Here is a 27,028-nt window from a genome sequence, read left to right as displayed (position 1 = left end):
ACTGCAGCCTTGAAATTAAAAGACACTTGCTCCTTGGAAGAAAAGCTATGATCAACCTAGACAGCATATTAAAAAGCAGAGACATTACTTTACCAACAAAGATCCATATATAGTCAAAGCTATGGTTTTTCCAGTAGTCATGTATGGTTGTGAGAGTTGGAGCATAAAGCTGAGCACCGAATAATTGATGCTTTTGAACTGTGGTGTTGGAGAAGATTCTTGAGAGTCCCTTGGACAACAAGGAGATCCAACCTGTCAATCCTAAATGAAATCAGTTCTGAATACTCATTGGAAGGACTAATGCTGAAGCTGAAGCTCCAATCCTTTGGCCACCTGATGTGAAGAACTGTCTCACTGGAAAAGACCCTGATGCTGGGAAAGATTGAAGGCAGGAAGAGAAGGGGATGACAGAGGAATGAGATGGCTGGATGGAATCACTGACTCGGTGGACATGAGTTTGAGCAAGCTCCGGGAGTTGGTGATGGACAGGGAAACCTGGCATGCTGCAGTCCATGGGGTTGCAAAGAGTCAGACACAACTGAGTGACTGAACGGAACCAAGGACTAAAATAACGCCTGAGTGCTAAGTAACATTCGAGTCCCAGATTTCAGTGACTTCCCACTGTCCTCTGTTTCTTCCAGAATCCTCCATTGTGACATGAGATTTGTCTGAACGAGGCTTCCAGCCACTGCTCATCGGGTATGAGGAATGGAGAAGAGTTCTCACCTTGCATTGAGGGAATGTTTGCTTCTTGTATAACTGGATTCTTGGGGAGAGATGTGCGGTTTTGCCCTTGAAAGGCAAAGGGGTTGCTGTGCCGTTTGCCAGGTCAGGAACCAGGAGGAGATACATGGTGTCCTATTCCTGGCAGATGCTGAAGAAGGAACTGGCAAGGGATGGGAATTGGTGAGGACTGTCTTCCCTCTTCCGGTGAGGGAAGAGTGAAAAACACTGGACAGGTATTTTTCAGGAAGGGAGGCAAGTGAAGGAGGCGGCCCTGGATAAACATGGTCACTTTGTACCTTTTTGAGTCACAAAGGGAAGAGTTTCAGATGAGGCTCCAGGAAGACTGAATTCTGACCGAGAAGGCCCTGTAGTCTACTCTGTCCTTGACACTGAGCAAGTCACAGGCCACACTGTGAGACCCTGAGAGCTGCTCGGTACTCACCCTTGCTGCTGTAGGAGATTCAGAGGAAGGCCCAGCAGCAGGGTTAAGTAACAGGTTAAACTTGTGGACTGGAGCCAGACTTCCTGGCTTCAGATCCCTATCACCTGTGAGTCATGTGACTGATACTAGTATTAGGCAAGTCACTTGATTCACTGTGCCTGTTTTCTCCTCAGTGAAGGATGATGATAACATTAATGCCCACTCCATTGATTTACCGTTGAGGATTAAGTCAACCTACATAGATATATATAAAGGGCTTGGAATAGTGTCTGACAATAAATCATATTCAATAGTCTTTCCTCAGACCTCCTTTGTTTTTAAAATATTTAGTTTTATTTATCTGGCTGCACCAGATCTTAGTTGTAGCACAGGGAGTCTTCGACCTTAGCTGTGGCATGCAAGATCTTTTAGTTGCAGCGTGCAAACTCTTAGTTACGGCATATGGGGTACAGTTCCCTGAACAGGGATCGAACCCAGGTCTCCTGCATTGAGAGCATGGAGTCTTAGCCACTGGACCACCGGAGAAGCCCCTCAGATTTCCCTTAGATATGTAATTTTGAAAGAAAATATTACACTTACAGGTGAAGCATCTCACTGTCTTACTTTCTCCTCACTGGTAACCACTTTCCTGAGACTGAGGTGTACCTTTCCTACCTATATTTTAAAACTTACTACATACATATGTACTCATAAGCAACTACAGTATGCGGCACATTTTAAGAGATGGTATCATAAATGGCATCTCATTTCACCTTTCATCCACTCAGAATTATCCATGAGCTTTACCCTCATTAACACACACAGCTCTGGTACCACGTCCAGTCCTGAGACTGGCCTGAATGTGGTATGTGGATGTGTTCCCAACTCATGCACACCCTTCAGTGCTGTCAGCTCTTCACTGTGCCCTGGTCACTTTCTACCTCTAACCCTCTCTCCATGTGCACATGTGAGTCTCTCTGAAGTGTGTACATAAACTGCTTATGATCCCTTGAATGTAAAGTACATACATCCTCAGCTTTTCAAAATGTTGCCAAAATGCTCTCCAACCTGTTTGTGCCGTATTTTCCATTTCCCCAATCTGGTAATAAGTGTAAAATGGTATCTTGCTACTTTAATTACATTTCCATCATTCTAGGAATGTTCAATGTTTTCATTGTTTATAGTTGATTTGAGCTTTCCCTCTGAATTACCCGTTCATGTCCTTTGTTCATTTTTTTCTAGTTATTTGTATTTTTCTTTTAATATGTAGGATTTTAAAAACTAAAATAAAAAATCCTGGATTGTAATTCTTTGTAATTCAGAATAGTAATCCTTTGTCAGTGATATGCATGGCAAATATATTTTTCTAGTCTGGAAAAAAAATATCTATAGGATTTTATAACAACTCAAAGGCATTCTAAAAGGAATGCCTGTTAACGTAACAGCTCTTGTAGCAGGATAACATAGCAGATCCTGTTAACATAACAAGAGTTATTTTTCAATATTTTAAAATGCCAAGTAGTAGCCCTCTTGTTTGAGGTAAGGTTGAAATTCTACTAAACCATCATCTGGAGAGGCCCTTGGACTCCCTGGAAAAATATGATCTATGTCTAAGTGGCTCTAATCGTTTCAATAGACTAAGAGGTACTCCAACTACAGTGGGAGGGACTGTGTTTTAGAATCACCTTGAGTGATGTCAACCCTTCTATGAATCCATGAAGTTCAGTTTCTTATGTAATATAAGACAATGGCTGGCCTCTGAAGGACAGAACTGACAAAAGGCTGTGGGATGGTGAGTTCACAAAGGGAGGCAGACCACAAGAAAACATTTTAGTATTTTCTTTGGCAACTGGTAAGTCCCACCATAGAATTCATTTTAAATTGTGGGTTACAACCCATTAGAGGACGACAAAATCAAGTCCATGGGTCTCAATCAGCACTTTTACTTTTATTACTTTAGTGAAATAGAACATGATAAGACAGAAAACAGAATCCACTACACATAGCAAGGGTAAATACTGTTCGGTGAAACCTTCATCTCAGTTAAATGTGTGGGTGAGATATAAATATATTTCTTACCTTGGTCACCCTAAAGAACTCAAGCGTAGGGCCAGGGACACAACCATGCAGAAAAAGCAGGGAGACAGACACTCTGGGTCGAAATGACGAGTTTTAATGACACAGCCAACACCCACAATCACACTTGGCTCTTCAGACAACTTCATCTTTGGGACTCGACTTGATACAAAGTAAACCAACACACGGGAGCATGTGAGTGACATGGGCAATACTCCTGCTTCCATCGAGGGGGCAAGACATTTACGTTTCATTATCAAAGTACCTGTTTATTCTTCTCAAATAAAAACCTTAATTTGCTCTGACCTCCAAAATGGCTCTAATCCCAGGCCTCTATTTGTTTTCAAGAGATGTTCTTTTCCCGTGGGGCCAGTTTAAACAGAAGCCACTTCACCAGAGTAGCTTTTTCTGTCCCTCAGTAGTCTCTAATCTAGTTGTGATGTTTACAACCAGGTCTGTGTAGGCAGGGAACACATGAAACAGAGGACTGCTTTGGTGGTGCTGGTTTGAGTGCTGTTTCTTCACTGAATTTTGGTGACTGCTTCATGGATGGAGGTGGCCACGTACTCCAGATTTTTGGTGGTTAAGCCACACATGTTGATCCGACCACTTGGCAGCAGATAGATGTGCTTTTCATTGATCAGATACTCAACCTGCTTGGCTGTTGAAAACCAAGAAAGACATAATCAGAGCAGAAGGAATCCTTTAAGCAATGGAGGTCCAAAGAGTCCATTATAGTGACAATTTCCTTCTTTTCCCCTTCACAGGGAAGCAAAACAATAGGAGTTATTTTGTTAGTTTGACACAGAAAGAAGTAGCACTCGACAGATTCTGGAAACTACTCTCATGAACTAAGTTTCTAATCCCCAGAAAGCTTAACATGGTTTTTCCTGATGGGAATTTTAATCTGGGACTACCTGTCCATCAAACCTTGGAGGTTACATTCACTGGGACAGCCCATCAACCCAACCAAACCCATAGACTCAAGACCAACCCACTGATATGAAAAACTGTTAAGAATCGCTTCATTTATCTGTTTCTTCAACTGTATTTGCTTAACTCTGAGCACCTAGAGCAACTTCCCTTTGACACTTCATTTTCACAGTACACTGGACAAGGCCCTGAGATGAGAGCTACTGGATAAATGTTGTGTACGTGAACTCACAGGCTGAAAACTGCAGAGATCTCTCAGGCCTGGCACATCTTAACTGTCAATATATAATATACACACAGGAGGGCTTTCCCCTGAGTCTGCAGAAATGCTTGTGGACAATATGGGAAGGGACTGTCTGTACTTCCTTTCTGCCATAATCTCTAGAGCTTTTTTGCTTTATTGTAAAGCCATTTAGTGGATTTTAGGTGATTTTTTTTTCCTTAAGTAATTAGCACCCTTAAGACACCATCAGTTTGAGAGAACAGGATAATATTAATAGTTATGGACTGAATGTGTCCCCCCAAAATTCATATGTTGAAGCCCTAACCCCCAATGTGATGGTATCAGGAAGTGGAGTCAGGTTTAGATGAGGTCATGAGGGTAAGCATGTGTGATGGGAGCAGTGACCTTCTAAGAGGAGACCAGAGAGCCTACTCACGGACGAGCTCTCTCTCTCTCTCCTTCTCTCCCTCCCTCCTCCACCCTACGTGAGGACACAGCAAGAAGACAGCCATTTACAAGCTAGGAAGAGAATCCCCACCAGAACCTGGTGGTGCTGGCACTCTGAGCTCAGATTTCCCAGTCTCCAGAACCATGAGAGATAAACCTCTGTTGTTTAAACCACCTAGTCTATGGCATTTCGCTACAGCAGCCCAAGCAGACTAACGTGGTAATAAAATCATAATCATCAGAGGAGCAAACACTTTGTGCCAGGCAGTGTTCCAAGCACTTTATATTAGTTCAGCTATCACCCTCCTTTTATAGATGGAAGCTACATGACCTTCCCAAGGCTACACAGCTAGTCGCTGGACCTGGAATTTTAAGGCAGGCACTGTAACTCCCAAAAGAGCACACTTGTTAAGCCCATGCCCCAGAGGTAGATGTGGATACAGGACTTCCACCTTCTTTTTTTAAATAGAAACAAAACTCCTCTACTTTTGTGGGGGAGGGCAGTACCACACTTGAAAAGCTAGTAAAAGTTAGGGACTCCCTTCCCTAGAAAAAGGGTAACATACACATAAACAATGTTAAAAATATCATTTAAGGATGAAAGTCCCTGTTCTGATAGATAAAATGTAGTAGAGGAAGCTCTGCAACATGAGAATTGTAAAAACTAGGTGCTGTGCACATGGAGTTCCCTGTATGATTCCAACTTTTCTGTATGTTTAAAATTTTTCCTAATAAAATGTTGGGAGGAAAAAAAACCCTTCTCTTTTTTTTTTAAACGGAAGGTGATAAATGATGCCAAGTTCTAAATATATAGCTTTATATTATAAGCCCACGTCTATTCTCACCATTTTCCAATCCATAATAAAACTAAGTCCCTACTCTGGACAGCAGGACAATATGGATATTTTATGGGAAGACATCTCCACCTTGTGAGCTTTCAGAATATTACTACTAAGCCATTTCCATTTTACTACTACTACCATTTCCATCACACTTAATATCTTAAAAATTGTATAAGGATGATTTTCTTAGTCCAGTGCACTAATTCCCCACACCAGGATGGTGAGGACACCCAAGGCTAATTAAGCTATCCATTTACTTTCTTATGTAGCCTCATTTTACCCAAAGTATCTGTGGGTCTACAATATATAATCTCTACCACCTTTCTTTTGTTTTTTTCTGAGCCCATTTCAAACAGGCACACTGAAGGCCCTGGTTTATAGGAACTCCCAGCACCTCTGACGGTCCACTTACTACCCAAAAGCACATAACTGTCTCTAGAGCCACTTGGACACAAGTGCCACAGTGAGGTCATATCTGCACCATGTGAATAGTGGCTTGACTTGAGGTGCTTGGGAATAATTTACTAAATGAACACATCCTCTCTCATCAGACGGGATGGCCCATCGCTGATATGCTCTACTGATGGTTGACCAAGATCATGCAAGGCTGCCTACTAGACTTTCAATTGGCTTTTAATTCCAACTACAAATCTAAGTTCTTTTTTATGAAGAGAATGTTATAACCTCGGCAATGCTTGGAGACTAGGAAAGACCTGTTAAGAAATTAAGTCCCTGGAAAATCATATGTAATATTCATACTTAAGATTAAGGACAAGCCAAAAGGTGCTTGAGCATTTATAAAAGATGTTTCATAAATCAAGGCTCCAAGGTACAAATTCTATTACTTCCCAGCCAGCCCTGAGCCACTTCCCAAGCCCACTAAAATGAAGATATCTGAGTTATGGTCAGGACAGTGGGCCACACAATGCTCTTCTGAAACCCCCAGGGTCCAGGAGATGGGTGGGACACACTGAGAAAATCAAACTTGTTCCAGTCCAAAGTCATGGCTGACCAAATGGGCGACAGCTCAGGGAGCCAAGCCCAAGAACACCAACTGTGAGGAGTGCTGTGTCCAATGGTTAGCATTCCAGGTGGTGGGGCCACTTACGGTTCAACCCAGTGAAGCTGAACATTCCAATCTGCTCTGTGATGTGGTTCCAGGTTCCTGGGGTCTTGAGGGCTTCTAATCGTGTCCTGAGCTCAGATCTCATGGTCAGAATGCGGTCTGCCATTGTCTTCACGTTTCCTGTCCTGAGTGGACAGCAATATGAATACCAACCCAGCGAGCAGAGATGGCACACAAAAACGTAAAAATTTTTTAAATGTAATCCAATCTATAAGCTAAAAACAGAATCACAACCTATCTATTATGGTATGTTGTTGCCTAGATGAGTGGGTAAGGAGACCAGAGAGATGGACTGCTAGACTAAAGGGAAGGACTATATTCACTGATGGAGTTTATGGCTAGTCTCGGGTAGACCGGCTGTAATACCACTTATGTTTTAACTCACACTTCAGCAAGGTGCTGCTCGAGACAGAATAATACATTTTATCAGGCCTAATTAAGTAGAGATTGCAGATTCAGCTACTACACAAAAATTACTGTTTCAAAACAGGATAAAATACATATAAATTAGATAAGAATGAAGGGCCCCCAAACTGTTGCACTAACTTAATTCTGTTCTAACAGAAATCCCTCCCTGTATTTCCCTTCTTTAAGAGGAGGAAGCCTGGGAGGCGGGAGAGAAGAAACTCCCATTCACCCAAGGCCTCCTTCCTATATTCCCAATTCTGTGTTATACACACGTGTAGGTGCCAGCCCTATTTTAGAGAAATAACTGACACCCAAAGAGGCTCAAGCAGTTTCGTCCTGCCTCTGCCAAAATAAAAGGAAGAGACAGTGAGATGTAATGGGACAATCTCTGTTCTGCATCCCCACCTCTCACCCATCGGGGGTGAGCCCCTTACCATTCATTAAAGAGCTCAGGATCAGACAGGGTACGTGCCACGATCCGTGCTCCCTGAGCCGGGGGATTGGACCATGTGATTCGCACGATCTTCTCCATCTGGGAGAGGACCCGCAGGATGCTATCTGGTTCTTTGGCAACCACAGTCAGATTCCCCACGCGCTCATCTAAAAAGAAGGGCGGGAGTCAGCCTTGGAGCTCCGGTGGGGGTGGGGCTGGGGTAGCTGGGCTGTAACGCAGGAGAGCACTCACTGTAGAGCCCGAAGTTCTTGGAGAAGGACTGGGCACAGAAGAGCTCGAACCCTTCAGACACAAAATACCGAACGGCCCAGGCGTCTTTCTCCAGGTTGCCAGATGCGAAGCCCTGATAGGCCGAGTCAAAGAAGGGGAACAGAAACCGGCGCTGCGAGGAAGGAAAGCGAGTCAGGGCAGGAAATGCTCCTGGAACCAACCTCAGACACCGGCCTTCCTTCCCCAGCTGGTGCCTGGAAAGAACGTCTAATTCTGTCCGTTCCTCCTACATCTTTCCTTTCTGTATCCAACTCCACTTTACGTCTGTTTCTCTGTTCACCTAAACACCAACCAAAAAATCTAATGACATCAGTAAAGCTCATTTCTTTAAGTATATAGTCCTAGAGTGTCATGATGCTGCTTTGCCAACAGGGCACAACTGATCACATCACTCCAGGATATCAAAGGTTTCCAGGGGCTCCTCACTGCCCTTAGAATCAAGTCTGAGGCTTTAGCACAGGGCCTGGCTGAAGGCCCCTCCCCTGGAACTCTAACCCATACCAAGAATTACTTTCTCTTCCTCAAATAGACCAAGACCTCTGTCTTGGGCTTTTGACAGTGTTCTTCCCTCTGTAGGAAACTTTCCTTCCCTGTCAGCCCCAACCTGTCCTCATCCTTCAAGGCTAAACAGGGAAACCATTTCTTCCAGGAAGGCTTCTTCTGCTACCATCAGCCCTCCCAAAACACACGCACTCCCCAAAGTCTGGGATATGTGCCTCCATGGCACCCCATCAACACAGCTATCTCCCCAAACAGGCCATACTCTCTGAAGGTAGAACCACTTCTGCTTTATACACTATTGTACCCCCACGGCACCTGGAACATAATAGTTTATCAAGAAGCATTCTTTAAACACGTTAATGAATACACACACACACACACCCCCTGAGCTAGAAATTCCAATGTAGAAAGTTATCCCAAAGAAATCATAAAACGGTTTATTACATATATTGTTCACAAGAATAAGAAACCTGGGCTCTAAACAACCATCAACTGATTTAATCAATGTGTAATGTGACATACTTAAGCATGTACAACTACACTAAAACAAAAAAGAAAAGAGCCTGACATTCTGTATACCAGAATGCTATCAGTGGCTTTCTTTGGATAATAGAATTTATAGTTAATACTTACTTTCTTCTTTGGGCTTTTCTCCATTTTCCAAATTCTTCAGTAAATAGGTACTGCTTTTGAATACATCAACTGTTAATACACACCACTATAACAGTGGCTCTGAAAAGGCAGTTACCTTCATGACAGAAGCGATCTGCTTCCACTGCTCCGGAGTCGGGTCAGTCCCAGTTGGGTTGTGTGCACAGGCATGGAGGACAAAGATGGAGAACTCGGGAGCTTTCTGGGGAGAAGGAAGCCATGTCAGCTCTGACACCAGCAGGGACATGGTGGGGCAGAGTCAGGGGCACACAGGACAGGCGCTCCCTCCTTACGTGCCATTTCAGAAAAAAGCATCTGGCTTGGGGATCAGCTGATCCAAAGACTGTCCCTCATTCTGCCTGAAACCTTGGCATTCTGTCCACTTTTTCTCTTCTAATCACCCACCTCCAAATCATTCAGGAAACCCTGGAGGTCTAGTCCTCTCTTCGCTGCATCCCAATAATGATAGGACCGAATGTCTTTAAATCCAGCGGCAATAAAGACACCATTATGATTCTCTGCAAGCAAAAGGGTAAAACATTAAATGTTTTACAAACACTAGGAGGCATAAATGGAAAGGACACAAGGCAGCTTCCAGGGCCCTCACAGGCTCCACGTTCACTGGTGGACATGGAGGTGAGAGGTTAAGGTTGAGAGGAATGACTGTAACCAAGAACAAGTTCAACCAGTTGTCGCCATGCTGATTTACATCCTACTACAAAGGGATCTCCCTCCTCCGGGAAGGTTCAACATTCACTGAAACACAAGTTCGCCAAGAGTCTTGGGAAAAAGTATTGCCAATCTGAACTTAAGCATCAGGTTACCCATGTACTGCCATAATCCACTGCTCAAGCCATTCACTGTTAGTTGATCCAGCGCTGGGTTACATTTACAGTGTAAGCAGTGAGACTTATGAGATAATTCCCCTGGCTCCTCTGTTTCTCCTCTCACTACAGCTACAGGACTCACCCCAGGTTGGTGAGGATACATAGACGGGAGTGTCCTTGTTGTTTGTTCCATTGTACCAGCGCGCTAAGAACTCAGCTCCGATTCGAAGTGCACCTGTTCCCCCCAAGCACTGCACACCTCCTACCTGAAAGAGAAACAGCAGGGTTGCTGGTCATTTAAGGGTGAGGTCAGATAACATTAGGGAAAATACAGTAATGATGAGCACTTCCTTAAATGCATTATCTCTATAAAATGTCATAAGTACATGAAGAAGTATTATTTGCCCATGTTTACAAATAAGAAAACTAAGGCTAAGCTACTTTGGTCACCTGATGGGAAAAGTCAACTCATTAGAAAAGGACCTAATGCTGGGAAAGATTGAGGGCAGGAGGAGAAAGGGACGACAGAGGATGAGATGGTTGGATGGCATACCGATTCAATGGACATGAGTTTGGGCAAACTCCGGGAGATAGTGAAGGACTGGGAAGCCTGGCATGCTGCAATCCATGGGGTTGAAAAGAGTTGGACACGACTGATCTACTGAACAACAACAAAGGCTAAGAAGTGAAGTGCTTTCCTCAGAGTTACCAGCTATTGAGCAGAAAGGCCAAGTCTTCACCCAGGAAGTCTGGAAGTCTGACTCCCAAGGGAGCATCCCTCTAAACAGAGAGGTAGAGGACATACCTAGGCCACATTAAGTGTGCCCTTCAAGGCAAATTCATTCCTTTGCACCCGTCCCAAGATCAAAACTGCACTCCAACAGTAGCCTGTAAAATAATGTTCTGAGCTGGCCATCAACATCAATCTGCAATGACCCTTCTCATCGTTATAATGAAGGCTTATTAATCCTTAGAAATGTCCTCACAGAACAAAGGTGCTATGCAAACACTACTTTTCTCTCCTCAGGCTTCCTCATCTTAGAATGGCCTCATGTGAGCAATAATTAAAGTCCTATATTTTGCCTTTTACAAAATACCTTCACACACATGGGCTTCCCTGATAGCTCAGTTGGTAAAGAATCAGCCTGCAATGCAGGAGACTCCGGTTCGATTCCTGGGTGGGGAAGATCTGCTGGAGAAGGGATAGGCTACCCACTCCAGTATTCTTGGGCTTCCCTGATAGCTCAGTTGGTAAAGAATCCACCTGCAATGCAGGAGACCGGGGTTCGATCCCTGGGTTGAGCAGATCCCCTGGAGAAGGAAAAGGCTACCCACTCTAGTGTTCTGGCCTAGAGAATTCCATGGACTGTATAGTCCATGGGGTCACAAAGAGTCGGACACGACTGAGCGACTTTCACTTCACACACATACTTATTTGACCTTCACACAGCCCTATAAAATAAGTACTAGATTCCCAATTTATACATGAAGAAACTGATTCAGAGAAGTGGTTTGCCAGAGGATTTACAGCTGGTGAGCGGCAGAGCTGGGCATACTTCCAGATCGCCTCACTCTACATCTAGTCACGAGGCCCTACTTCTATTGTTCTGTCTGAACATCTTTAATCCCGCCCTTTCACAATTCTAACTAGAGAAATGTCATAAATTACATATTGTTTAAATGTCTAAAGAAGAAAAGAGAGAAAAAGATCACATAAAGAAGTCTATTGAAAAGGAAGTACACATACCAATGTAATAACAGCGACAACCTCTGGGGAGGGAGCTAGGATGTGGGAATAGTGGTCAAAGGGACTTTGGCCTAATCTATGTTTTCTTTAAAAAAAAGATAAGGAGAATCTATTCATGTGTTAGTTGGAAATTTTTTAATAATTAAAAAAATATATTTAGATGTCTGCAATTTGCTGTAAAATAATTCCACTTTGGTGACCAAATATAAATCATTGTTGAAGCTAGCTGATGGATCCATGGAGGTTTGTTCATTACACTGTTTTATCTACTTTAATATATGCTTGAAATTTTCCACAAAAAAAGGAAAAAAACAAATCTTTGTAGATAAAGAAAAAAAGCTTCCAAAATCTTTTTTTAAAAAACTAGTATAATACCAATGCTAAAAGATGACAAAGCAAAAAAGAGAGCTCTCTTTCATGAATATGGATATTAATCCCAAATAAATATTAATAAACACTATGAATCCAACAGTACATTTAAAAATACCCCTTGGTCAAGTGAGTTATCCCTTGAATGTGTGATTATTAACAACTATAGGAGTCAGTTTTCCTAAGCCTCTCCCATGTATATGTGTCACTAAACTTTGATTTTCTCATGTTCAAAAAAAAGAGAAAAGAAATATAAAGTCTGTTATACTGCTAGATAAAGAAAATGATCACCAAATGACCATCATAACAGGAGAGAAAAATAGAGCTATTTCTGATATAAATGCTCAGTAAAACAAGAACCAATGGAGACATCCTAAAAACAACTTGAAAAAATTTTGATTCAGCCACATGTCAGCTTCATGATGAATACTGAATCATGAGTAGAAATCCCCTTTAAGCTCGGAACTATGCAACGATACCAACTGCCGCTCTTATTCCCCACTGCTCTATTTTTATTCAGAGATTTGAGCATCTGTGAGAGAACACTGAAACAGGAAACAGAAGGAGATTGACATTCAGGGAAACAAGGAACGGAGCACAGTGTCCACTGCGAGGAGAAGCAAAGGCCGTGGACTGGAGTGGAAAAGGTCAGTGCACATCCGATGTGGTTCTTCACAGTAGTCGCCCCCACCCCTGCCCCCGAGCACCAGTACCTTCCCATTACTTTAAAGGTTTCGGCTTCACAGTGTGATCTACCTGGATTCCTTGTGCAAATGGCTACCAAGGTCATGTAACCCAAATGTACATTCTTTTTTCATGGATTTCTCATCAATTAAGTTGAATGTCAACTTTACTCCTTATTTCATGTTTCAAACACCTCAGCACTTTGCATGTTATTTCCTATACAAATGAGCAAGGTATCCCTTGAATAGGGTTTTAAGTTACCGTGGATACGTGACAGGTGCATGTGGATATCAGGGAAGACATTCTCAGGCATAAGTTTTATTTTCTGTGCTCAACTTCCAACTCCATCCTTTCTCACTCCAGAAAGCAAATTTGTTAACTAAAAGAAGTCAGAAAGTCAATTGTTGCTGTTTAGTTACTAAGCTGTGTGCAACTCTTTACAACCCCATGGACTGTAGCCTGCCAGGCTCCTCTGTCCATGGGCTTTCCCAAGCAAGAATACTGGAGTGGATTGCCATTTCCTTCTCCAGAGGATCTTCCCAACCCAGGGATCAAACCCATGTCTCTGCTTGGCAGGTGGATTCTTTACCACTGAGCCACCTGGGCTTCCCTAGAAAGTCAGTACACTAGATTAAAAATGTTTGGGAGAGAGAAACCCATTTCACTAATATTAACCAATCCCTGACATTCATGATGTATATGACAGTGACATATCAAATTCTCAAGAAATTATCATTCTCTCTAAAAATATATTGTACACTAGACAAATTCAGTGAAACACAAGTTTCTCTAAACTGTATTGACAACTAGCAGGAACAAACTTTGGGTGAATCAATAATATATCAATTTGATCATTCTGTAAACTGATTTTTGGCAAATTGCTCTAAAGCCCAAGAAAGTCTTGTATTTGGGATGAAGGAAAAAACCATAATAGCGAAGAAAATAAATGCAAACTTCAAAGGGAGCAGGCAACGGGGCCTGGGTGGCTAAACAGGGGTATCCAGAACAAGAGAAATGCAGTTAAGACTTGGCAGAAAACTATGCCAGTAGATAATCTGTACTCTCAACTTAGCCACGCTGCTGTAAGGAATCCCTGCTTGGCTCTAGAACGCCTGTCCAAGGTCACGATTTGCTGATGTAATGACTTCCCTGTGAGGAACAGGAGAGCTGTTTAGGAGCCACTTGTAGTCAATGCTATGATGTGTTTATCTGGGTGCCCCCAGTTAGTTGGGCAGTATCTGGCACGTGGCACTAAATAAACATGGACTGAACTAGATGAAGAAAAAGAGTCCCTGATGCTGGGAAAGACTGAGGACAGAAGGAGGAGAGGGCGTCATCAGAGGATGAGATGGCTGGATGGCATCACCGAAGCAATGTACATGAACTTGGGCAAACTTCGGGAGATGGTGAGGGACCAGGAGGCCTAGCGTACTGCAGTCCATGGGGTCACAAAAAGTCAGACATGACTGGGCGACTGAACAATGATAACAAGGTGAGAGCCACAGAGAAAGCCCCAAATCTCTGAAAGGCAATGGTCCAAGCCAGGAAACTGATGCCATCTCATGGTTCACAAGACCTCCTACCTGCAGCGGCCCAGTAATTTCAGAAGCTGAAATGTTTATCAGGTAGGAGACAAAAGTTGGACATTTAGTCTGGATTCTAAGATCTGAAGATGGAAAAGCAGTAGGAGGCGGTGACGAGTCTAGAAAACAGGGCTCCTCAAAATGGTTAATGGACATGGTAATGTGAAATCTTGAGAACAGTCTAAGAAAAGACATGATTACTGTTTGCTTTCTGGTTCATCCTTTCATTCACGCCTCAACTCCTACAGGTTTTGGCTCCAATGTCATTTCTATTTCTACCACAACCACCCTAGTTGAAACTTGCATTCCACCCTCAGCACTCCTAATATACCTTCCCCTGCCCTATTTTTCTTTTTTTAGCATTTATCATCTTTCAATATACTATACTGTGCTCCTATTTATTATGTTTAGTCTTGGTTTCTCCCCGCAAAACTGTAAGCCAGGAAGAGACTTTGGGGTGTTTTGGTCACCACTGTGCTCCAGCATCTAGAACAGGGCCTAGTGATGAGCACTCATCTGTTAACTGAGCGAATAAGGGAACTCAAACATCTGAGGTCTCTGAGGCGCCAGGCTAGGAGCTAAGTGCTGAAGATCTTCGAGGTCAACAAATAAGCCATCACTCCTACCCTGGAAGAAGGTACAGTCTGTGGGAGCGACAGGCTTACAGAACTGTACATTAAATCCAGAAAGCACTGCTATTTCCCCAGCGATGCAGTCCTGTGATGACTTAGAGCACTTGAACAGCTAGCTCCGCCTGAGAGAGCTCAGGATTCACCCCAGAAATAACCCTTGATCAGGCCCTGAAGGACTTGGAAGGTGCGACTGGAGAGTCTGAGAAGTGAAGGAGGCATTCCCAGCAGAGGGAACCGCTGAGGCAAAAGTGCCAAGTCATGGCAGGGCCCAACGGGTCTAGAAAACAGTAGGCTCTTCGGATGGCAGGACCTGGGAGCAAGAGTAACTAACTGGAAGAATAGGATGAAGCCTGGCTACAAAACATGCAGCATGCCCAGGGCCGAGTCTGCATTTTACCCTGTAGATAATGGAGGAGACACTGTGTGTGTGACAGGGGAAGCAGGTGACAGGATTAGCTTTTTTTTTTTTTTTTTTTGCTGAGGAAAATCATTCTAGCTGCACTGTGCATTATACACTAGAATGGGGAAGAGACTAGAGGCCAGAGGGTATTACGAGAATCCAATCGGATGACAATGGGCTGAACAAGATAGTCACCTGGGGGAGGTCCAGGGAAAGAGGAAGTGCTCAGAGCGCAGTATCAATGGGGTCCTAGGGTGTTGGAGATGCCAAGAGGGCATCCTAAACCATTACAAAAAAAAGAAGAAAGTAAAAGTCTTCAAATATTTACAGACTGCCATTCAAATTTGCTCTATGATAAAGATGCAACACAGGATGAACTAGACTAAGAGGAAGGGCTCTGTTCCACCAGCAACAGCCCTGAGTATTAAGTGAGGAAAATGGGGAACACTGGGCAGGGGAACAAGCATCTATCTGCCAGCATAGTTAATAAGCATGTAAGAAATGTACAGTCTTAGAGGAAGAAGTTTGTCAACACAGAATCTCTGTTTTCATTTAACAATGGAGTTTAAACTAATTTATCAACAATGTCTCAAAAGATCACCCACAGTTACCAAAGTTCGCCATTTTCAAACTTCATCAGGACTCTCTCTCTTCCTCCGTGGAAATCCTGGATTTTCAGAGCAACTTCCCAATGCTAACCATAATCTCTACCATTTCTATCCTATTTCTATCAGTATTCCTTCACAGTCTCTCATACCAATCCAGATAAAACCCTAATCAAGTTATTGATACTTACCTAATCATTAATCTGAGTTCCAAGATCTTCACCCAGAGCCTCCCTGTCTCCCTGACATATCTAAGAATGCGCCCGTGTGCAATGTTCATTTTACCCTGCCATGTGCTTATCAGCGGAGAAGGCAATGGCAACCCACTCCAGTACTCTTGCCTGGAGAATCCCAGGGACGGGGGAGCCTGGTGGGCTGCCGTCTATGGGGTTGCACAGAGTCAGACACGACTGAAGCGACTTAGCAGCAGCAGCAGCAGTGTTTATCAGGGCATGTGGGTAACAGCATGAGAATAAATCAATGACTCCAAGACACGGTCCCTTTCATACATGAAGGCTGCACCTGCATGAAGGCTGCTCCAATGGACTGACACTGGCCCAGCAGAGCAATAGGGTAGTTGGTTTAAATTGCACAATACCTAATTGGACTATTGCAAAAACCTGAGCTCGTCCCCCTCCTCTACTCCAGCCAGGTCTGTCTTCTTCAAACACCCTTATTGGGTAACTTCTCTGCACAAACTTTCAAGGGCTTCCCCTGCCCTGGCTGCCAAATCAGCCTGCCTGATCTATCCAATATGTTCCCAGCTCTACTCAGGTAGGTCTTTTTACAACCTAGACCTGCTTACCTCCAACCTTTGTCCCTGGGCTCCTAGTATTCCAGACAAATACTCCTTTTTCTTCCTCTGCACTTTGTGGTTTTCAACCTTGGCTGTCCTTTGGAGTCACATTGAGGAGCTTTTAAAAAACACCCTTGAAGGGAAGGGAATTGGAGGGAAAGGTAATAAAAGGGCAGAGGAGGGTGGTACTGTCCAAGATTTGGATCTAACAGGGCTGGTATGGGATCCAGCCACCAGTATGCTTTTAAAACCACCCAGGTAATAGAGTCAAAGTACAGAACCAGAATGAGCCCTGGCCTCATACCCCAAGGTTCAGCTCAAGCCCCACCTCCAGACTCTACCAGTCTCTCTCTCTGAATTCCTATAACACTGATAATCTCTATCACAAACAGCCTCTGGCCAAATGTGTTCTTCCATGTATCTCCAGTTACACATAGACTATGTACTAGGAAGCACTTAAATGAGAGATGCTGAGATCAAGACTAGAAGAATAAAATATTAGAACTGGCAAGATCTTCAGAGAGCATCTAGACTAGTGGCTCTTAGACTTTGGAGGGCCACAGGATCTTTCAGAAAATCTGATAAAAGGTATGATTCCATACGCACAGAATTCTGAAATTCAGAATTTTGGGCATTCAGAGGTCCCTTAAATGATTCCCTATGCAAATACTCCTTATGGGACCATGAACCATAAACTAGTCTTTCTCTAACTCATAGATGAGTCATAGGGGCTAGAGGGGCTGCCTTTGGTCAAAAGTAATGGCAGAGCTGGATCCAGACCCTGATGTCTTGATCATTCCATTAAACTCCCTTGGCTTGGTATTCCCACTGACTGCTTCAAACCCAACAGCTGAAATCTGACCATCTCTTGGGCAAAAGTGAACAACTAAAGAACCTATGCTTTATACAAAAGCATGTTACTTGCACAATCAGGTTCCTGAGGTCACACTCTTTAAACCCTTATTCAATGACAGTTCAATAAACACGACACCTAATTTTTAACCTCTTTTTACCTCACAGCTTCTAAAGAGAAAACAGATCCTCACCCAAAACTCACCCGCTTCTCTTGCAGAGCTGGGCTGTCGTCCCCAAGGGCCAGGCGAGAAGCACAGGTTCGGAACTCTGCCAGGCCCAGGATGGGCAGATACTCATGGTTTATGCTGCTGTCGTTAGCAATCCTCTGTTCCACCTTCCTCACGACTGGCAAAACCCAGGGCTGGCTATCATCCGTGCGATAAGCTAGGACACAAGAAAGAGACATACAACGGAGGAGCCTTAGGCTTCATCCAAGGAAAAGTCTGGAACTGTGAACAGGGGGAGTTCTACCACCTTCCAATCAAAACAGAACTGTGAGGGGAATTAAAGTTGTTTCACTCACTGACTGCCTGCTTTCAGCAGGCACCAGACTAGGTGCTGGACAGGCAGAAGGACAGATGTGATTCCTATTGTTCTAGAAATTACAGCTCTTACCTCCAACAAGTAGAATGCTGAAATAAAACTGGGATATGACAGAGCCTGACTGAGTGACAGAGTACACACAAAAGCACTTAGCAAATTAAAAATACTGTACAAATGTCAATATTATTAGGGCACTGAGGTCTCCAGGGCCACTGGCCCTGCAACTGCCTTCTTTCTGCATCTCCCCAAGAGAAGGGTCCGGTGCTACTTTAGATGAACGCCTCACCTGCAAACACAAACACGGAGAAAGAAGGCAGTAGAGGGAGGTCCTGTAAGAACAGAAATGGGGCAAATGGCAAGGAGACACTATGTGACTGAAGATTCCAACAACTGGTTACCCAACCATCCAACATGCAATTTAAACACATCTTTGTCCTCTTGCTGATTTTTGATAACAGCCAGTGTTTACCACTTTGACTGTTCTTACCACTCACTTCCTCAGCTTCACATTTTCACTGATGCTAAGTTTAACTATTTCATAACGTTTAATAGTGATTAAAGCACATTTCTAAGCATTTCTTCTATGCTACAATTATTTTCAGTCTACTTTGGGTTATCCTATCACTGATTTTTTTCTCCCTATAGTACCTTATGATCATTCTGAGATTACAGCTTGAGAGGACAGCTGCTTTGGCCTGTATCCAAGTCAGTGACCTCTCTGAGCAGGATTCCTGACAGGAATTTGCTTCTGCTGGAATGTTTAGGTCTCCAATAAGCCTATACTTTGGCAAAGGATGGTGAAACTGACATTTTTAAAATAACTCTTATCTTGATCTCTGCTCAGCCTTAATCCCTGACTTTTTTTTTTCTAATCACTTTTTAGGGTAGTTGATGTTTTTTGAACAACACATGTTGACTGCAGAAAATTCAGAAAAGCCTAGAAACAGAATAATAAACATTATAATTAACACATAATTCCAGCACTCAGAGATGAGGAATATAAAGATTTTGGTGTATAACCTTCCAAACTTTACATGAGTAACTCTTTTATAAATTATGTATCATTTTTATATAGAATTTTCAGCATGCTTTTTTCCACTTGTTAAATGTATATTATGAATATCTTTCATCATCATTAACTACCTAAATCTCTGTACTGTGTCTATATTCTTTTTAGAGCTGCATAACTGATAAATGCACCATAATTTGTTTAGTCAGTCTCCTGCTGATGGACACTGGAGTTGTTTCTAATCCTTGGCTATTAGAAAACAATTCTTCAGTGAGCCTTGTACATACGTCATCTTACATGTATGTAAATATAGCTGTAAGAGGCAGGGTTGAAAATGGAAGAGTAGGTTGAGACGTATGTGTATTTGTAGCTTTGTTGTTGTTGTTGAAGGTATACATTAGTTTACTACTTTCAACTGATTTTCATTTACAACACATGGTTGTATGACAAAGATGGTTAAGACAACTGACTGGAAGAAACTGGTAGCGATCGATGAAAAGTTTAAAGAACATGGTCCTTTTAAATGCAAATATGTTACCTTTAAGCATTCTTTGTGTATCTGTAGCTTTGACAGATATGGCCACCTTGGCTTTTTTATGGGGATTTTATCAGTCCTACCATGTGTGTTAGTTGCTCAGTTGTGCCTGAGTCTTTCCGACCCCATAAACTGTAGCCCACCAGGCTCCTCTGTCCATGGCATTCTCCAGGCAAGAATACCGGAGTGGGTAGTCATTCCCTCCTCCAGGGGATCTTCCTGATCCAGGAATCGAACCTGGGTCTCCTGCATTGGAGGCAGATTCTTATACTGTCTGAGTCGCACATTCCTACCATAGGTTAGGGATTTTATCAGTTTACATTTCTACCATCAGTGTATAAGAGTGTCTGCTTCCCCACATCCTCAGCCACTGAGTGAATTTTTGCCAATTTAAGAGTGCAAATGCTATCTCAGGGTAGTTTAAATTTGCATTTCTCTTAGCATAGAAGTAATTGGGCATTTTTCATACACATGAGCTATTTACAACACAATTTTAGTGGCTAGACAATATTCCTTTCTACATATAATTTAGTACCTATTTGTGTTACTTTTGATTATTTGCTAATATAAACAAGGTAATGAATGTTTTTATATCTTTATACACATTCATGAGGGCTTCCTTAGAAAAACTTCTGGATGTAAAATTACTAGATCAAAATTAGACTTAATAAGATATTTTGATTTTGTGTCGTCTTCTATTCCGTCCACTAACCCTATCCTCCAGGAATGTGTCATCTGCAAATCTGATAAGCATATCAAGCCAGTAATAAAAATGTGAACAGAGTTCCAGACTGACACAGCCACAAATCAACAACCAGTCTCTGGGTAGGTGAATCTGATGCACAATACAGTCATATCAGTCCCATGAGACCCAGTGGCCCACCAAACTAACTCCCTCTCAATGAGTTCAAAAATCCTGCTTTATCAGGCGAGGTGTGGTCTGGTTTTTCAAAGAGATACCAAAATAACTTACTCTCAAGTAATCACTGCCCCTGAAAGAGATCACCCCATCTATGATCACAATGCTACCACATGATAGCTATGATACCAATGCTATCACAATATTTGTTCTAAATATTCCTGGAATTCTTCTTTTGGAATTGTTTTTAGAGGCAACATCTCATTATTTTGCATCTCCTCAATAGTCCCATATTTTCATCCTTTGAACGTAAATTTAATCTTTGAAAACAGTACTTGCATTATGCCCAGCAGAGTAGGCAGGTGAATGGACTGAATAATATGAATGGAGAACAGCTATAAAAAGATGGCCTCCTCTGTGGGTCTAACATGCTCTGGAAAAGAAGGTTTCCAGAAAACTTTGGGCAATAGCAGTATATACAGACTATAGCACTGAGGGGATACTATTTAGATGTACAAGAATATGGGTGCTCATAGAAAAACTAATTCTATTATGCTTCCCATCTATGTTTAGATTTCTATTAATATATAATTATGGTACATATATTTATGTCATTTGTAAATCATGTATTATAAGTAAATAAAATATGAAAAATAAAGAAAATGTCTTAGTACGGATGCTCTTACCAGTAACAAATATACTCCGTGCAACTTTAAAAAATCCTGCAATAAGACTGGAGGCAGGGAGGCACTGGGTCCATATTGTGATAAAAGAGAAATTGGCCAATTCACACCTCTGCTTCCTTCTTCACTGCCCAGTTTCCCCCAGATTCAGTTTTAGATTTATTCTCAATGCCTTGTCTAACTGTCCTACAGAATGTCCTAACTGTCCTGCAGTCACTCTCAGTTGATCAGAGCAGTAAGGAAGAGATATTATTAACAACCACTATTCTTGCTCTGCCAGAGGCATTTTATTCCTGTTTGTTGGACCTATGAGCTTCTCATTCATTCTTCCATTCTCTCATTTGTTTGACAGGTACTCACTGAATCCACCATGAACCAGGCACTGAGTAGAAGCAGCTACACAGAGATGAGTAAGATAAAACAAGATACTGTCTGGTCTCCCCCCAGGAAACACAGCATAGAGTCCTTAATTCTCCTGTAAGTGATCAGGGAAGATTTTACAAAAGACAGAGTATAAAAGATGATACGAGTTTAAAAGACAGACAAGGAAAGGGGACATGACAGACAGGGGGAACACTTGTGCAAGGTCCCAGGGGCTTGGAGAGATGAGGTTTTTGAGGATCTGCATTTTCGTGGCTTGGAAATAAGATCCATGGAGAAACAGCAAGGAATGGCTCAAGGAGTCTTGGAGTCTCTTCTAAGGAACACTGTCTCAATGGGGAAACCACTGAAAGCATTTAAGTGAGTGATATGGACAGCTGTACATTTAAACAGAATCATTTGAGTGACATGATGGAAAACAAACTGGAAGGAGGACAGAGGTAGATGGTTAAGTAAGGAGGTTTCTGCAATAATCCACAAAGGAAATAATGATGTCCTAAATTAAGGCAGCAGCCGCAGGGATATACAAAAGGGGAGACATTCACAATAAACTCATGAGGAAAAGAAAAGACAGAACCTAATGACCAAATAAATAGATGTGGAATTGATGAAAGTGTCACCAACAACCTTCAAAGTCTCTCCAGTCTGAATAAAGACTGGTGGGGGTGAGGTGGGGGAGGGGCAACCAAGTGAGCAGAAGAGGAAAAGAAAAGATGGGGGGAGGGTAGAATTCACGTGTTGTTCTAAACACACTGAATTTAAGGTGGTTGTACAACATGTCCAGCAAACTGTAGCAAGTATGGGTCCTGCATTCAGGGAAGAAGTACAAGATGGAAAAAAAGGTTTTATAATTATAGACATGGATGGTGGCTGAAGCCATAGTCATAACAAGAACTTACTGTATACTTAGTACATACAGGGCACTGTGCTAAACACTTCACCTTTTTTAAAAAACTGTCATTTAATTCTTATAACAACTCACAAAATAATATTATGATCTCTATTTTAGGGATCTGGAAACTGAGGCCAGAAGTTTCCCCAAGATCACAGGACGGTAAGGGCTAGGCTGCCATACTATTAAGTGCATGGATCCCTGTGCTTTTTCTAATGAGCAAGAGATGTTCAGGGAAAGCCTGAAGCCAGCAGGCTCCAGGGGACTGACTGTGCAAGAGGTCTTTTTACCAGCACACCCCCCAACTCCATGCACCAGCGCCCTTCTCCCCAAGGACCAGCTCTTAAGGAGTCACATAGGTTGCAGGTGAGTACAGCGGTCTCAATTTCCACAAGAACATGGAAAATTAAGTGATCAAACCATCATCCATCATCCATCCCCAACCAAGAGCCCATGAACATATGCCTCTTTAAGGCCCTTTTCCAACTAGGGTCCCTGGGAAAGGGCCGGGGGTACTCAGAAACACTTGATACAGCATATCTCACCCACAATTTTATTTGAAAATGCTAGGAAACCACATTAAAAACAACAAATATAAAAGCAAGCACAGTTTATCTGGAACAAAAGAAAGTTTACATGATAAACAGACTGGAGTCTGTGAAGAAATGTCTTGCTTCAGGCTGCATCAGGCTAGACACATATTTCCCCTTCCCTTAAAGTTACTGTCTGAAACTTAGCATCATACTCAACACTGGAAAATATGATGCTCTGCTCTGTTACTACACAGAAATTATGCAAACAGTAACAGCAAGAAGAAAATTCCTGGGGAAACTATCTGCAAGTGGAATGAGCTAATGATATTATAGTTGCAGCTTATAGTTGCAGCCCAGCATCACCAGAACTTGAGCTGGATAACTTCCATTAGGCTTTATCTTAACTTAGAAAGAAAAAAAAAAAAGCATCTTCCCCAAAGTCAGCGAGATTAATTACATTTCCTTCACAAAAGGATGTACTTTGGGATGTGTATAAACAGAGCTAGGACATAAGAAAGCCATAAAGAGACTTCTCACAATACTATACTTTAATGAAACCCTTATCTGAACACTTAACCATCCACAAAACAATGGGTCACAGTGATCAATAAAACTAACATTCATATAGCACTTTTCATTTATATGTCACATTTCACACATAATTATTTACTTCAAAGTCATCTGATTAGACCAGTAACATTATTATCCTATACTACAGTCATGTAACATGCTTGTGAATCTTAAGAGTAGAATTTTAGAGGAAGGTCATTCCTTTCTGGCTCCTCACTTAATAGACTGAGTCCCGCCTGGGATCTTAAATAACACTCCCAAGGTCACATCACTGGACTACAAACCCAGGCCTGTATCCAAGTCTTCTCACTCTTCCCTCTATAGTACACTGGCTCCATCTGGACCACCTGAAGCTGTCCAAAATAGAGAAGGGGACAGAGACCCAGGTACCTGACATGGCCTGTAATCCCAGCTCCCCCACTTACAGCCTATGACCTGGGCCAAAATGTTTCATCAATCTGGGCTTCAGCTTTCTTACCTCTAAAACAGTAATAGTAATAAACAACCCTCCAGAGTCATCCTGAGCACTCAATGTGATTAACTATATAAATCATTTGCTTATAATAAAGAGAAAGAATTCCTCAGTTCTCAGATGACAAAGGCACTTTCACAGTGAAAGTGATCCCCATCTGGGCCGCAGAATGTGCTTCGGAGTCAATCATTTCTGGCCTTAGCTGGCAGGGTGCTTATTTGCTGCATGGGCAATTTATTTCTGAACCAGGTTTATTTCATTTTGCAGTTCTTGAGCTGAAAATTTTTACTCAACATCTTTTATGCGACCCACCCAAAGAAATGCCGAAACAACCACAGTAATACCTAGTATTACATAACTCCTACTTAGGTGTCAGACACTGTTCTACGCATTTTAAATGCATTTAATCCTCACCAAAAGCCTGTAGGATAGTTCAAAGGTAACTGAGCAAATAAAATCTAAAGTTTTAAAAAGATGTATTTAGATTAACATCAATACTAGTTCGTCATGTTATACCCAGCTCTGAAGAAATCCTTGGAGGTTCTGGACTGGTTTTAAATTAAGAGCTTGAATAGTGCTCATTCCAATTCAATTCAAAGTCTTTCAATATCACCCCCACTTTGCTGCCTGCTAAAAGCATCACTTTCCCTCTGTGGGTGAAACTATGTACAATGGCTTTTTATGCTTTATTATGGGAAATTTCAAACATACAAAAGTTGTCAGAATAATACAATGGATACCCATGTACCCATTACCCAGCTTCAATAAAACCATCACTTGTTAATTGCTTTTTCCTCACACCTCCCCCATACTCCTTGGTGAAAACTTTAACAGATCCTATGAACAGACATCATTGTGGGACACCTAATTCTGAACTTCCTTCTTGCCACTGCTTCTCTTCTACAAAACACTTCAATTTTTCTTTCTGAAATTTCTAGTCCTTCTACTCTGTCTGTTCCCTAGCACAGAACATGATCCTATTCGTGCTCTTTCCCTTGGCTTGCTCTGTATGTCCTCGGGTAAGTGTCGGTGCAGCTGCAAGCATCCCAACAACGTTGACAGAAATAACAAATTCAGAGAAGATTAAAGAGTTAAAGGGACTTTAGAGGCACTCCAGTCCAGATCTTTTTCTTGGTAGTAATATAAAAAGAACCCAATGCTCTCAGCTGTCCAAGGTCCAAGAAATACACACAAGACGTGATGACAAGGATGTGTGGAAAGTAAGCTACTGTCCACATTCTTCCCTCTCTTTACCACCATCTCTACCCATTCCCACCACAGCCAAAACATTCTTCCCAGATCCCAAGGGAGCATTATACTGTCTCAGAAGCATTTTAGATCTTTATTATTTCACTTAACACCTGCTGATTTTAATCTCCTTGGAGCTAAAACCAAGCTTCAGTCTTTCCTGAGCAAGGCTTGGTAAAGTACCTGACTGATACCTTGTAGTCACTCAAATATTCACCGACCCAGACCAGAGCTCTGTAGGGCTAAGAGGTCTCCTTTATCCATTCCCCAGTAGCCAGGATTCCAAGCCTATCAGGCTTCTTATTTTTCTCCTTCTCCTTTCAATCCCTGACTGCCCCATTTCTTAAGAGGCGAAAGAATGCAATGTAATACACAACGAATACACAATGCAGAATCAGAAAACCTGAGTTTGTGTCTTGACTGCTACACCTATTCTGTGTGTACATCTCCCTTTTCCAGGGGCTCCATATACCCATCTGTAAAAGGGGCAGGTTGAACTAAGCCTCAGGGATCTTGCCTCGTCTCCAAGCTAGACCTCGGCATCTCCTACGGTCCCCACAGCCCGCTCCACTCCCACACTGCTCACCCTCTTAGGCACTGCATCCTTACCTCCCACTCCCAGGTTGACCTTGCGGGGGTCCGGATCCTCCCGGAAGTCAGCAGTTAGCTTAAAGACAAGGACCGGCTGGGCCTGAGGAACCTCGGCAAAGATTGATGGAGGCGCCATAGCTAGAAAGCAGGAGTCGACTGAAAGCTTCCACGCAGCGCCTGGAGCCTCTCGGTCGGGTCCAACCGCGGTGACTGGAGGAGACTCTCACCTTCACCAAGCCGGCAGGGGCGGGCCCGCGGCCTCCAATGGTCGAGCCGCGTCCGGAGCTTGGCAACGCGGTTAACCAATCGCGAGCTTCTGACGCAAAAAGGACAGGAGGGCGGGGATGCTATTAGCCAATCAAAGAAAAGACTCTTATTGGAGGCCGGTAATGATGCAACCAATGCAACGTACGCTGGCGGGGAAGAGGCGGGGCTAGGGTTGATTGGCAGAGCATGCTCCTATCGCTGAAGCCGTTGTTCTTTGGCCCTCCCGGGGTTGAAGGGAGGAGCCAAGCTGCGTAGCGAGGAGGCGGCCTCCTCGACCTTTAAGGGCCAAGAGGCCAGAGAGAGGTAGCTGACGGGAATTCTGGACGACTGGCCTTCCGGTACCTGCGAAGCTGGTATTCTCGCTGCCAGTCCCAGGAGTACACACATTTCTGACCCAGCCTGGCCCTACTCGGGCTGGCAGCTAAATCCGGCCTCTGCGCCCGGGACGTGAGTCCTCGGCCGGGACGTGCAGCTCTGGAGCCCTCGTGGACGACCTTGACCATCTCGATCGGCTGTTTTCCCCGGAGAGAAATATTAGTGGGCCACCTACCTTGGTTTCAGACAGGGGGCCATCCTACTAAAAGAAAAAGTGTCCAGGAATTCCTTTCTGCCACCCTTACCGTTTGAGATTTTTGCTCCCCTTGCCTTACTGAGAGAGCTTGGTCCTCAAGGAAGGACCTTCCGGATCCGGGCGCGGCCTCCCCCTCCAGCTTTTCTCCCCCGCGGGCACTCAACCACATCTTGCTGTCGTCAGCTGGCCCGTACTCAAACTGTGTCTTTCAGTCAGGCTGTTCCTTCCTCCCCAGCCCCTCTCTTCACCTGTTGACCTTCAAGATCCAGAGCAAATGCCTCCTCCATAAAGCTTTGCC

At 43.1% G+C, this 27,028-nt stretch overlaps 1 protein-coding gene across 1 annotated transcript; it reads right to left on the bottom strand.

Annotated features, from left to right (window-relative positions):
- Nucleotides 1-3,074: 3,074 nt before the first annotated feature.
- Nucleotides 3,075-26,131, bottom strand: GOT1 (glutamic-oxaloacetic transaminase 1). Its single transcript, XM_081549163.1, has 9 exons — nt 25,911-26,131; nt 17,779-17,960; nt 10,048-10,171; nt 9,484-9,596; nt 9,176-9,280; nt 7,888-8,038; nt 7,637-7,802; nt 6,777-6,919; nt 3,075-3,884 (listed from the first exon to the last, which is right to left on the bottom strand). Exons 1-9 carry the CDS (start codon nt 26,026-26,028, stop codon nt 3,745-3,747), a joined length of 1,242 nt encoding a protein of 413 aa, XP_081405289.1. The 5' UTR covers nt 26,029-26,131; the 3' UTR covers nt 3,075-3,744.
- Between the last annotated feature and the right edge of the window lie 897 nt (nt 26,132-27,028).

This window comes from Giraffa tippelskirchi, chromosome 2, assembly GCF_054371585.1.
Source record: "Giraffa tippelskirchi isolate mGirTip1 chromosome 2, T2T-mGirTip1v1.2.pri, whole genome shotgun sequence".
In the NCBI taxonomy this organism is placed as follows: domain Eukaryota; kingdom Metazoa; phylum Chordata; class Mammalia; order Artiodactyla; family Giraffidae; genus Giraffa; species Giraffa tippelskirchi.
This window is presented reverse-complemented; position numbering and strand designations above follow the sequence as displayed.